This window comes from Malania oleifera, chromosome 11 (genome assembly GCF_029873635.1).
Source record: "Malania oleifera isolate guangnan ecotype guangnan chromosome 11, ASM2987363v1, whole genome shotgun sequence".
NCBI lineage: Eukaryota > Viridiplantae > Streptophyta > Magnoliopsida > Santalales > Ximeniaceae > Malania > Malania oleifera.
The window spans coordinates 57,006,958-57,021,208 of record NC_080427.1 but is presented as its reverse complement, the minus strand read 5'-3'; the positions used below and the strand labels follow the sequence as shown (position 1 = coordinate 57,021,208).

Sequence of the window (14,251 nt, the reverse complement as noted above, 5' to 3'; positions counted from 1 at the left end):
AGCACCGTAGGATTGTATCACACACTACTCTCAACCCAAAGGTTGGATAGAGCATCTATGTTGCCCCTTGAGTTTACCCTCAAGCAATGCCCTCTTAGGAAAAACTAAAGGATGTTAACCTTCGTATGTTCGTCACAAGGAGTGTATGATGTCATTTCCCCAACTCTAGATTATAGATGTTTTAGTGGCAGGTGCTCTTACACTAGGATTGTGCTATGGGGATTAGAGTTACCCTTAGTGCTTGTGGGATGTGAGTACAACACTCTTACCATTTGACTCATGGCTCTCAGCAACCATTTCGATTGGGACAAGGGTTGCCATGTCAATGATACTTGAGCACTAATTGGGTCCATAAGTGTTTTCATGTATTTGGATGAGTATAGTTCGATGGGACTTAAGGTAGTCTTGTTGCTACACAAGCATGAGTCCATCACATATTGGTAGATCAAGGCAAAAGTGATTCTTTTTGGCCTTGGGATTCTGCCGCCCCATGGCAGTCAAAGTACCCACTCTTTTGTGGGATAAAATCAAGTTAATATTGTTGGCATCAACTCTTTTGTTGGAACATGAGACATGACAATGAGTGGGGAATTAGAGTAGGCCTTGGAATTTGCTTTATTACATGACCAAAACAAGCTTTCTCTCTCTCTCTCTAGCAAGTGAGCAATGATGAATGCCAATGATTGCTGACATTGGCAAGAGTCAAGCCGCTACAGCAAAGAGTTTTTCAAGAATAAATCTCCCTTGAAAGCTTGCTCTTTCTCATGAAGCTTGTTAATCTCATTCACTATTCAAGAGATTTGTCGAAAGCCCTAGTGTGACTCGCGACATGCCGAGCATCTCTATCTCAAGCAAGACCTTTGTTGGAGCCCTAGCGTGACTCGTGAACCTCTTCTCTGTCGAAGGATCGAAGCCTACTCTCTCTAGAAGGCTCAAAGCCCTAGTTTCCTCACTCTCTCTCGAAGGCTCACTACATCCCATCCTTCATTCAACTTCAAGCTTGGTTGTTGTCAAAGCCTCCTCTCTCAAAGGCCTACAACTACAGGAAAGGAGGAACTCTTGAAGGCTCTCCCTACTTCCTAGCTGCAACTATAGCAGCATTTAAACTGAGGAATCGTGATAGTTCTCTTTCTTGCACAAAGGACTCTCACTCACGCTCCTCGTTCTCTCAATTGAGACCATGGTGTTGGTAGTTATCAACGATGGGGATTCGTTCAGTTTAGTTCAAAGGGAAATCCTTTGATTTGAGATTGGATAAAGTAGGATAGATTGGAGCTTTGTTTGTTCTCAAGAAGAACTGACAGCACAATCAGTGGGTTCTATTTTATTTAGCAATAGCAAAATGGTTCTCACAGGGGTTCTCATATCTTGTTGGAAGTTTAAGCAAGGGTTCTCGTAGCTCTCGGGTGAGTTTTGTTGATTATGGGACAATGATTCATGTGACAAGGGCAGGGAAAATCCTGGAACTAGGGCACAGATTCAGAGGCAAAAGATATTCTATCTTTGTCCAAGAATAATCCAAAGGTGATGGGTGGTCTCAATTTGGGAAAGAGTTCAATGTTTTGATGAGCTCTTGTTTGCCAAGCATTATTGGAGTTCATAATAAAAAGAATAAAGAGAATCAATCCTAGAGTCAAATAGTATCAAGAAAAAATGGTGCTAATGGAGTTTGTTAGATTCCTAACATTGGTCCTTGCTCGATTCCTAAGGTGGTGCTTGCTCGAATCCTAATGATGGAGTTCGCTCGATTCTTAACGATGGAGTTCACTCGATCCATAAGGATGTGCTAGAGGTGGTGTGTGTTCTAGATGGAGGGAACATGCAAAAGAACCTATCAATAGCTCTACACGATCAATCGGCATTGCTAATGGAGAAGGTTCTAGTAAAGGAGGCTAGACCAAAGGCGGCTTGAGTGTTCTGCATGGGCAGTGTTCTACATGGGCAATGGTATGATGAAGGTCAGTTGGTCTGGGTTATGGCCTTTAATAATTAATAAAGACATAGGCCGGTTGTTTGAGAGCAACAAAGACCTTTAAAAAATTTTTGTAGGCTTGTTGGTATAGGTTCTATATTAAGCTAGTTTAGAGAGGAGAAATTTCAGCAAGGTAAATTACAATTGGGCCAATTGAATGGGTAGGCCCAAATGCTTAGTCAAGTTTCCAGTCAAAAAGAAGGCCTTTTTATGAAAACCTATGAGGTAATGGGAATCAATCTCTCCTCAAAACAAAATGAAAGACAATTGCACTACAGCCTCAATCATTTTTTAACAAAATCTATGGTGGTCAAGAGGAGAGAAGCAGGTGCTCTGAAAACAAAAAAGAAAAGGAGGTGGAATCAAATAGGTGGGTTGCTAAACATTTTACTAATTTCCTATTCTAGAGAAGAATGATAGTAGGTGGGGTTCCAAGATTGAGTTTGAGGGACCTTCTTCTAAGACTTTTAATTCTTGTGGAATTGAAAATCAAGACCTTATCGTTGGTTCATAATGAATTCAAATGATAAAGGAGTCAACTCAAATTATTTGAAGATTCGAAAGGTTTACGCTCGTTGTAAGGAAGTGCAATTGGGTTTTGAAAGGAGGAAGTATTTTGAAGATAATCATAATTTGTCTGGTAACAATAAAAAAAAAATTAAGAGAGATTCTAACGGCAGGGGTGTACACGGTTCGGTTCGGTTCGGTTATTGCCAAAACCGTCAACCGAACCGAATCTCTCGGTTTTTAAAACTGCTGAACCGCGACCGAACCGTATACTGTCGGATTACAACCAAACCAAACCGTTTATTTTACGGTTCGGTTCGGTTAATTCGGTTTTACCAAATTTTAAATTAACAAAACATAAAAAACACTTTTTAAAGCCAAGCCACAGCCCACAGCCTCCAATGTTATTTTAACTGGGCCAAGGCTTTGACTCTAAAGCCCCTAACAGATGGGGAACAGATCCAACTTCAATAAATAAGGTGGGGAAATTTTTTTCTTCCCATTTCCAACCGATGTGGGATGGCTAGAAGCCTAGAAACACATTACGCACCAGTGGGCGTGAGCTGCGTTGCAGATGGCTTGATCAATTTCTGGTGTGGGACAGCATGCTTAACCCTTTCCTTGTTCATTGACGCTTGAGGCACTGATGGCTTGATCAAATTCTGGTGTTCTCAGCATCATCACTTTTTGGTATACACTCTGGAACTGAGGAGCTATTTGGCACCCAAAAATTCTTACGAGACAGATTAAGGAATTGCATGGTGGTTGCTGAAATAGGTTCATAAAGCTATTTTTGTTTGCTGAAAGTGAAGAAAGAAGGATAGAGATGAGCTGCATGTGACTGCGTTGCCATTGCAGAGATGAGCTGCATTGCTGTGTGCCTGTGTGTGACTGCGTTGGCGTGAAGACGTGGGCGTTGGCGACTGGCGTGGGCGTGAGCGTCGCTGCATCAGCATGGGGTGGGACTTGGGAGGAAGCGGGAGGTGGCGAGGTGCTATAAGGAGTCGAGGACAGATGGTTTGGGCGACTCGCGTTGGTCTGGGCATGAGCGTCGGAGGGCATGGCAGTCGCAGCTCGCAGGTTACCACTTACCAGGATTCCAAGACCAGGAACCAGGAGGATTGAGCGCCGCTTCAGTCTTCGCCGCTTCAGTCTTCTTCCATAAGCACTCATCCAGTCATCCCACATGGCCAAAATGGGAGGCATGAATCTCATGCCTCCTATATAAAATCCTTTCCCCCTCCGTGAGAAAGTACAAGACGAAGGCAACAATTTAAATTAAAAAAATAATATACTTTATAGGAGATATATATGTAGTATTAAAAATAATTATTTTAAAATTATAATCGGTTTTCGGTTTTTACAGTTCAGTTTTTGAGTGAAACCGAAACCGAAACCGAAAATGTGTTTTTTATAAATTCAAAACCGAAACCGATGACCGAAACCGAAAAACCGAACCGAAGCTTCAAACGGTTCGGTTTCGGTCCGGTTTACGGTTTTTCGGTAAATTTTGTACACCCCTATCTAACGGTGTTTGACTTGTAGTAGAGGAGCCAATTAGTGAAAGGATTAATACAAGTTACGATAGTAAGAGATGCGGGGATGTTTCAGAGGATGATAGCGTAGGTAGTAGTGATTTTGAATGCGACAAGGGTTTATTTTTGGATCAAATTTGGGAGCAGCAAGGATTTTTTTCCAACTCTTCTTTTGATTGTCTCAAGGATTTATCTTATGTGCCACCTCCTCTAAAAGGTTTAGATGGAATTAATATTTTTTAGGAAGATGTTTCTAAAGAAGAATTGAAAGTAAAAGATGGAATTCTGCCCAATCTAGCTCAAGAATCTGCTGGAAAGACATTCAAACTCAGAATTTGTTGGATAGCTTAGGCCTCACATTGTGTGATCATGGAGGAAATGAAGTTAGGCTTGATGGTGGTAAATCTAGGTCAAAGAAGGGCCAAAGAATATTAGCAAATTTGAAGTGTTCAATGAACTATGATGGGAAGGGATTAAAGAGGGGCTTTCTCGAATAAGTTCAGCTCTTTATTTTTATTTTTGTTTTTTTTATTATTCTTTTTTTTTTTTGTTCTCCACCTTTGTTTTTCCTTTTCCTTTTGAGGATTTAGTATCCTCACTCAGATTGCACATCCTCTTTCTTAACATATCTTCTTTTATTATCAAAAAAAGAATGAATAGGGAATGATCAATCTACCCCTCAATGGGCATTGGTCACCCTATCTTACATGCAGTGTGGGTTTGCCTTTGATATTCTATCATGTGGAAATCAAGATACTTGCCATCACCCTACACCCCAGGTACGGGGATAAGGGTTTATTTGTCGGAATTAAGATGATAGAGAATACCCAATGCCCTTGAGGTGAATATTGACACCACATTGTAGAATTCTCTTATTTTGTTGACATTTTGAGTTTGAATTGAGATCAACATGTGTTATTGAAGTGTCCTTGTTCATTGGTCAGGGTGGTGATATTATTAGATCTATGGAAGTGGACAATCGCGGGACTTTTGCCCTAGGTATCTTCCTCTAAACTTGGAACATTCACATTTCATAGAGAAAGAGGTGAGATTTTTGGATCGATGGTAAGGGAAAATGGTGAAAGCCTCTGTGCATCCAATCCTTGAGCCATATGAGTGTAGTTTCGAGTAGGTTAGGTTACCCTACTGGGTGTGGACTTGACAGTGACCATGAATGCTGCTTAGAGGATTTCATTGGAGCCCTAAGACATCCCTATGGTTTGACTTCTTGCAAGAACTCAGCTGTAAGATCGAAAAATTACAGGGTTATTTGCTATATTATCAAAAAATTATGAAAATAAAAACCAGAAACGATTAAACAAAAACTAGAAAAGCAAAAACAGAAACTAAAAACCAAAAAATCAGCAACTTGTGCTGTTAATATTTCTAAAATTGAAACAAATTAGAAACTTGATTAAACAAATGCTCATTTTTGTCCTTGAATCAAATAAAACAAGTGTCCTGGGACAACAAGGCTCCCTGCTTTGCGAGGGTAGGGGGAGGATTGTCAGTGTACGCAGCCTTACTCCTGCTTTGATGCAGGGAATTTGTTTTCTTAGAGACTCAAACCTGTGACTAACCAGTCGCAGAGGAGCAAGGCCCACCTTCTCCTTAAAAAAATAACAATTTAAAAAACATAACTAATAGAATAATAATAATTAAAAAATAATAAAAATTAAAAATATAATAATAATAAATTATCATAATTATTTTGTTTAATTATTATATTTCAAAATTCACTTTATAAGAGCAATTTTATAGTTCATAACAATGAAAATACAGTTAAAATATTTTGTAAAATGGATTTTATTATTTTTCAATGTTGTTAAAAAATTATCGGCGTTTATATTTTAATTACATCTTAAATTCATATGATCATTTTGTTTTAATTTTAATTCAAACGTATTTATAAAATGAATGATTTAATTTTAAAAAGTTAATTTTGGATATTAAACTATTCTGGCAACAAGTTACCAAAATAACTAAAAACCATAAAATCTAGATTTCAATTTTTCGCAAACAACTGAAAATCAACCACTAAAACAAAAGACTGACGTGTTTAACAAATGTGTTTTCATAATATATTTCTTCATTGTACAGAAAAGAAAACAGGAAAAAAAAAATTGATAACAAAAAAAAACCATAAGGATTGACGGTAGAGCTCTTATGCATGTGGTGGTCACAAGGGCCTTGACTTACCCTTGCCAAAAAGGCATTGGGTTTTCATTGCTGAATTGTGCTTGCCCACAAGCATTTGTGTTGTTTCAGAGTGATTCTTTCGTGCAACTTGGCAAGTTGGCAGACAATTCATAGTTTTGTGGTGAAATTCTAAGTTTGAGACTTGAAACAAAGGGCAATCAGATTGTAAGTCAGCCACAAAGCATTGGGCTTGACGCTGGAATGTCATTGGACAATTGAAGTACGATTTGGTAGTAAATGCTTACGTTTGAAGCAAGAATTAGTGAGCCCTTTGGTACAAATTTTGAACTTCAGCCGAGATTTTCCAAAAAGTATGCTACACTGCCAGGATGGTGGATATGTAGAATGGATGGTTGACTTTTAGGAAGTGTGAATTGGAAAGGGGATTGGTTTCAGTTTTGAAAATGTGGGATTGTGAATTTTTAACCTCCAAAATATTTGTTACTGTCATAATGGCTAAAATCATCAAAAATTGGTAAATTTGGAGTAAACAAATCTAATAGAATTTTAGGAAAACTAGAGAACTTAAACTGCTCAGGATAAGATCAATAAATTAATAAAGCAATAAAAAGCATCAAGAAAAAAAAGATAAACTTCCAGAATCCTTGATAAAATATATGTTATGCAACACTTATATATTTTTTATCACATTCATAGCCACTAAAAGATACCAGGATATGAGTTAAAGAAAAGTCCATGGAAACATAAGCCCTATAACACCAGCTCACCTTAACTCTCTTAATGATTTCAGAGTCAATTTCAATATGGTGCTCATCGACAATATGGTCAACCATCTTTGTTGACATTTGCTCATGAGACCTAGAATGAACAAATAAAACAAAGAAAATTAAAACTCAATCCCAAAAAGCAACTGACAGAGAAATAGGTTGTACATCATATATTTAAACTCCTCTATTAATTCCTTTTATTACAAAGAGGATTTAATTTTATGTGAAGTATAAGAAATAAACAAGCAGGTAAAGGGTGTATACAAAATATAATTCTTTTGTGTTTTGACAATGCAGATAACATAACCAGTACTCTTAACCAGGAGAAAACATGAAACAAGGGAAAAAGATGTATATGGAACTCATAGAACCTTAACTATGCTAATTTTCAACAACAATAAAATTTTACTAGAAAAGCACGGCAGAACATACCATGTCACCACCACTGCCACTGTACATAAAATAAGAGAAAGGGCATGGAGATCCAGACAAGGTTGAGGTATAGTCGAGAAGGCAAAGCAAAGAGGTGGATACAAAAGAAGTTTAAATTGTGTTCGACTTAAAAAGTCAAAAGTGCATGAAAGAAATTAGACAACCTGCTAATGGAAAGGTAAACTGTACTTTTTAATAGAGTATATCTGTAGACACCCCATTTTGCCACACACCTATCAAGGCTATTTTCATCATTTTCTTTGTGCCTGAAATCTGAATGTTCAAAATTGAATGAACTAAAGTCCAGACCCATTAAAGAATCAATTTCTTTAATTAAATTTGCCTTGCTGGGATGGTTTGGGAATAAAATAGCTAATTTTAACCTGATTCCTGAGTGGGCCCATGTGAAATTTCAGATGAGCTCAAAATGACGTACAAAACAAATGGAAAAAAAAAAAGGAAGATGCATCGTGACACCAGCTGGTGATGCCCATCGCCTTGTCCCAAATGATGCAGGACAAGGAGCAGTTATCTAGGGAATGAGATGTGCAAGTACGTCGTCACTGTGTCCCAGCTTTCTGTTAGGTGCAATTCAGCCAGCTTGGGCAATTCTAGACCATTGGGTGGCCTCTTCAGCCTCCAAGGCAAAACCCTAACCCTAGGGATCCTTGTTTGCCTATAAATAGGACCCAATGGTGCCCCTTCTGGGATCATCTAGAAAGGGAGGAAGATATTATCAATGTGAGCGGAGCACCAATAGCCTAGCCCGGAATTATGTAGCATAGGACAAGAAGACCAGGAATTGAACTAGTTGAAGTTTCCATCAACTACAATGCATTTCTTGTTGATTAGAGGTTTAGAGTTCAGTTATTGGGTGTTAAGGATTTTAATTCTTATGTATTAATAAACACAATGAAGATGTAATTCATTGTTTGTTATAATAATGGCATGCTATTATTGATGATTTGTTTGCATGATGCATGTGAGTTCCTTTGATTTTTTGTGTGTGTGTTTGGTGTCCTCCTTGTAGGAAATCATGAACTGCTAGGGATTTCATTCCCCATTAAAAATAGGAATAAGAACCTTAGGGTTTCATCCCAGGTGCAAACTCACAGCCAAAATATCAAACACGTACAGATAAAAGTATTTGTATGATTTGGATCAAAACTTTGGTTTTATATTTTGGGTTGATGTATGCTGATATCCCCACAGTTTGCTCAACTTAAGCCCTCCATTTAGGTTTATGCATTGAATCAAAGTCCAAAAATTCATTTATTTCTGTTGTTTACTATGCTTACTGTACTTGCTCAACTTAAACCTTCGACACAGGCACTTTATGTTTTATCGAGTACTATCATAGATACATGACATAACATAACATGATTAGTCAAATGGTTACATGCTTTGGTTGATTGTTAATTTCATCTATAACTGAAGAATTAAGACAAAATGAAGGCCAAAGAACAAATCAAGGTGCTCAATGGGCCTTCCTCAAGTTCATTGACTTTCTCAATTTGTAACTTAAACCAAACCCTAGACTTCCCCCAAGTATTAAATTCAAAGATTAGGTTTGTGCTTATTTTTCAAAAAATAATAAGATGGCAACTCCATTAATTAGCCTCCATATTCCCAATACAAAACTACATCAAGTTGTGAAGATGACCTCCATGGATGTTCCTATCATTAAATTACATTTGCTAGGAGTCATACCGTTTGGAATTTAAGAGCGTTGGTCCATCTGTGCATCATAGGTTATCTAAGTTCCTAATATCCAATTTAAATGAGTTAAAGGTGGTGGCCCACTCTAAATTCATATCACTTGACTATTTAGTTAAGGGATAGCTTATTTTAAACTATGTTACTTGGAAAGGAACCCAAACCATTACCATCCAATGGGATTCAAAAATTGGAATTATTTTTATGGGCCTTATCAGCAGGGTTCCTAAGCTTAATATTCACTTCATTTTCAGTTCCACTTATTTTATTCCAATTTCTAGTATATAAATGATAGCTTGTATATAAGTGTATATATATATATACACACACAAACCATAGCAAAAAACATCTTCTTCAATGAGATAAAACATGATCAACAAAAGCTGGATCCTTTAATTATTAGAAATTTCTTATCTGGGCTTGCCTAAATTCCTTCCCTATACAAGTTGATATGTAAAATCCTTTTCACTATAACAGTATCATTGGGAAAATTAACAATGCAAAAGAACACGAGATAAATCAAATCATTAACCAAATATAAAGATATTGTCAATTTGAATTAAAATGTGGTCATGTTCTCAACAAGGGAAAATGAATTATACTGATAGCTGCAAACCTTACCATTCAAAGCCATTGAGAACCCGACATAGAAAGTCTCGTTCAAACAAATGACTGAAAGGCCCATGTCCCACATCATGCAAAAGTCCTACCCAATGAATCATCTGAAAAAGTGAGAATGGAACAGCTGACTTCAAGGCAGGTTATAAAAATTACAGTTAATTACCTGCAAGTTTCACTGATTTAACATCAAAACGATCAATAGCAAGCTCCAAGCCCTTCAAGACCATAAAAATAAATACAATAAGTTGAGTATGCAGTTGTAATGATCAGAGTATGTCAAGAACAGATGCAACAGAGACATACATGCTGTCCCTTGAGTTTGTGAACTGCTTCACCAGCTAGCCAATACACCCCAAGGGAATGCTCAAACCTAGAATGCACAGCTCCTGGATAAACCAAGTGTGCTATACCTGATACATTGCAAAATTTTGTCTTAGAGAAAAGGTCAAGTCAGTGCAAGTGATTCAAATTACACTCAAGATGCTTTAATTATCAAAGCTACAAGCACAGAATCTTTCTGCAGTTCTAAGAAGAAAGAAACCTTCTCTTTTCACAGACAAAGAATAACAACATTTCTCTGATGACAACTACAGTTTAGTTGAGAAACAAATCTACATAATCTAACTATTTTTTCTCACTGTATTTATTCCAAACAAAATAATATATAGATGGAGTAACTGTTGTCCTATATCATATGGGGGCAATTAGCAAATAACTTCCAAGAAGCCATAACAAAGAATATAAAGTATTTGAATATCACTCTTGCAATATGAGTTGGAGCAAGAAACAAATGGTAAAAACCTCGTTTTCACATTACATATTTGGAGATGACCCATGTGGACTATCAAAAGGACCAACACTTTTTATTTCATAGATGAGCACAAAATAAAGGAAATTCAATGTTTTATCATACAAAAAGGAGCTTCATTTTGCTAAGTAACATCCAAAATAAATAAACTAAATTTCATGGCATAACAACGTAAAATTTCAATGACTAAGAAATTAAAGCAGATGTCTACAAACAAAAGTAAAATAAAAGGAATCTGACACAGCAATAAATGTTACATCATTAAAGAAATATCACATAAATGTCACCAATTCACTGCTCAAGCTATCTCTTCTAAGTGCTGCAGTTTGAGAACAAAGCTGTGCACTTTCTTCCACACGAATGACAATCTTGATCAACTCTCACCTAAATTATCAAGGTCCCCACGCCGGTTTTAATTTCAGTGAGCTGTCAGTATTCTGGTTCCTCCATTTGGACAAGACTAGTATATGTTAACAAATTTGATAGTATATGTCAGAATCTTTAAATCAAACCATACAGTATCACCAGGGAACATTTGCCTTAAACTACATCAGCATACGGTAAGACCATCTTTCAAGTGTTTGCTTAAATATTTTTACATTAAATCAATAGGTAAATATCTTTACAATAAAATATTGAATATCTCTTTAAAGGAAACAACTTCTATATTCAGGGGGGAGGCATTGGCAAATGCAGGACAAAAGGGAAGTCCTTAAAGCTTTCTTCACACCAATGACCAACTTAGATAAATTGTTAACCCATCTCACCATCCATGTATTAGTTTAAAAAAAAAATGCTACATATATAATGTTCTGAACTATAAGCCGAACCATCTTGGTTACATATTACTTGAGTATTTACAGTTCAACTTTTTGGTGCATAGTTAAAATTTCAAAGGGAGCTCTAGGCACTTCAATTTGTTTGGCTCTTAGGCTGAATCATACTCGGAGACCAAAACCCAATCTGTGACTCAGATTGCAATATAGAAAGCAAATAGTCAATTAATTCTTTTAAATCATGTAATGCAAAAGATTTTCATTAGCATTTCCTCTTACCAAATAGGAGAAGAGATGTCCATAGTACTCACCCAGTTGTTTCAAGTCCCGAAGCCTGTAATGTAAGAATAAGCTCAAAACATTAACTATGAATATAGAAACTGACCAATAAAAATAATAAATAGTAAAGGTACTGATGAGATAACAACATTAAAAACATTAGAAGAAATCAACTTGCCTTTGGAACTGCTCGGTATCTACAAACTTCAGAAAGAGCTGCAATCATGACAAAAACAATAATCAAATAAATAAAAGGCCTTTATTAAAACAAAAAAACAAAAGAAGATGCATGTTGGTTAATTACATGAGAAAATGCACAGCTAGTCATTATTTCCAAAGATAAGAAAACAAACATAATTGAATCTACTGTCACTATCTATATCGACTTAATAACAAATTAAGTCGCTGACAAGGTTAACAACTAATGATCACACATAACATTGTCCATTCGATCAATCAAAATAACTGCTAGATATTCACAACATAACCAAAAGCAAACAAATAAACAAATAAAACAAAACGATACCCTCAAATGATTTCCTTTCCAACAACTAAAAGCAAAACGAAACGGCGCTACTTAAAGAAATAGAAGAAAGATATAAATATGAATTTTTCTCATTCAAATTCAAGAAGTTAAAGTAAACAAAATCACGTCAGGGAAGCAAACAAAGCCGAAACTGTATATAAGAGAGGAAGATTGGTACCGGATCGAGATAGATGTTGCCGTGAACATTATCGTGAACGTGTTTCGAAAATCTCAAATCCTGGGAGGAAGCGAAGCTGTACAGCGGTGGGAAAGAGAGGTCGTCATTGCAAAATGCGCCCATATATACTTTCCTTAACAGCTCTCTGCTCAAACAAGAAGCGCAGCGGGGAGAGGCGACGGGAAGACGGTGGATTCTACAGGAGAAGCATGGAGATTAGGGATTAGAAATTTTGTCTGCCCCTTTTTCCTTTCAGTGGAGAAGTGAAAAGGAGAGATGAACAGAGCCGGAGCCTGATAAGCCGAGAAGGCGGGAAGAGCCTCTTTCTTTTTCAGCGCTCTTACGAAGAATACGGACCTATTTACCATGTCTACGCATATTCTTATTATACCACTATCTTACAAGCTAAGAAACAAACACATTATTTGGATCTTTCTCTAGACATGCTCCTAATATAATTCTCAAAGTCCATGCATTATCTTAGTGTTGCAATCAATTTAAAGATGTTTTGCAATAGACAATTCCATGCCCATTTTTAGTACATTGAACTTTATTAAGAAAAATTGCATCTCTATCGACAATTACATTTACTAGCTATGTCGTGCAAATTGAACATATTGCTATAAAAGGGCATACTTACCAAGAGGATCACCGCCTTAAAAATAACTTCCTTCCCTTGGAGTTAGAAAACCCATTAATTGAATCTATAAAATATATACCCAAACTTTATTTGCTACAAAGATTGATGTAAACTTGAAGAAGTTATATTTTCAAGTTTATTTCTCTTACAAGTACTGTATTATTGACAAATATATAGGCATCATCCTTTAGTCTCTTTTAGTGGAATCTTTTGCCGAAATAGCTTGAATTTATCAAATCCCCTTCTTTGAAATTGATGTTGATCCTAAGCATAATGAGACTTATTTTGATGACTGTGCTACAACTAAGAAATTACTTACTATATTTTCCTTTTAGAACCATTGTTGTTGTATTTTTGGAGTAACTCATGAATATGGTAATAAAAATTAATGACAATTGTTGTTTTATCTTCATTTATTTCAAAGGGAGGGTATTTGCCCTTACTATTGAAAGGGAAATATCAAATTTCTTAATATTTATTCCTTACCTCTTCTATACAACATAAGGCATTATTTATAGGTAAGGGAATGAGGAGGATTTCTAATGCCTCGCCAATGTGGGACTAACTAAACACACAAACTATTCACTAACTATTCATCCAACACTTCCTCTCAAGATGGGCAAAAGATAATGAGACTCACCTTGCTACAAATAGAAGAAAACTCAGTACAGTTAAGTCTTTTGGTTAAGATATTAGTAAATTGGTCATATGAGCGAACAAAAAAGATTGCAAACTTGTTGTCTATCCAACTTCTCTTTGATAAAGTAGCGATCGATCTCAATATGCTTTTGTTTTATCACGTTGTACTGGATTATTAGCAATGTAAATTTTGGTCTTATTGCCACAAAACAACAGCAAAGAAGAAAGTGGGAGAAGTCATAGTTCGTTGAGCAATTGTTGTAACCACAAAAACTCACACACACCTTGAGCCATGGCTAGGTATTCAGCTTCAGCACTAGAACGCGCAACAACATCTTGTTTTTTGCTACTCCAGGTAACCAAGTTACCACCAACATAAGTACAATAACCAAGGGTGGATCTAAAATCATCCGATGATCCACCCTAGTTAGCATCAATGTATGCTTCCACCTCTAGGTGACTATGCTTAGAGAATAATAAACCTTGTCTCGTGAGCCCTTCGGAAACCTTAAAATACGATTAACTACTTCCTAGTGATGTGTACATGGATCATGCATGTATTGGATAACAGCACTAACTGCATAAGCAATGTCAAGCTAAGTATGGGAAAGATAAATTAATCTCCCTACTAGACGTTGGTACTGCTCACAATTAACTGGGGTGCTTGCATCAACAATAATGCGAGGATTTTGTTC

General features: G+C 36.5%; 1 protein-coding gene across 7 annotated transcripts in view; it reads right to left on the bottom strand.

The window, feature by feature from the left end:
* LOC131168637 (uncharacterized) overlaps positions 1-12,628 on the bottom strand; it is a 36,828-nt gene extending 24,200 nt beyond the window's left edge. For 6 of the 7 annotated variants that reach the window (XR_009140365.1, XR_009140366.1, XR_009140368.1 and 3 more), the window contains exons 1-7: positions 12,278-12,605; positions 11,752-11,789; positions 11,606-11,628; positions 10,014-10,120; positions 9,874-9,925; positions 9,711-9,795; positions 6,942-7,032 (exon numbers count right to left, since the gene is read on the bottom strand). Coding sequence is in view for 1 of the 7 variants with exons in the window: in XM_058128231.1 (XP_057984214.1) it covers positions 6,942-7,032; positions 9,711-9,795; positions 9,874-9,925; positions 10,014-10,120; positions 11,606-11,628; positions 11,752-11,789; positions 12,278-12,400 (519 nt within the window). In the remaining 6 variants the exon portion in view is untranslated. Of the gene's footprint in view, positions 1-6,941; positions 7,033-9,710; positions 9,796-9,873; positions 9,926-10,013; positions 10,121-11,605; positions 11,629-11,751; positions 11,790-12,277 lie in introns of all 7 variants that reach the window. The other variant, XR_009140364.1, reaches the window with a different exon arrangement.
* Between the last annotated feature and the right edge of the window lie 1,623 nt (positions 12,629-14,251).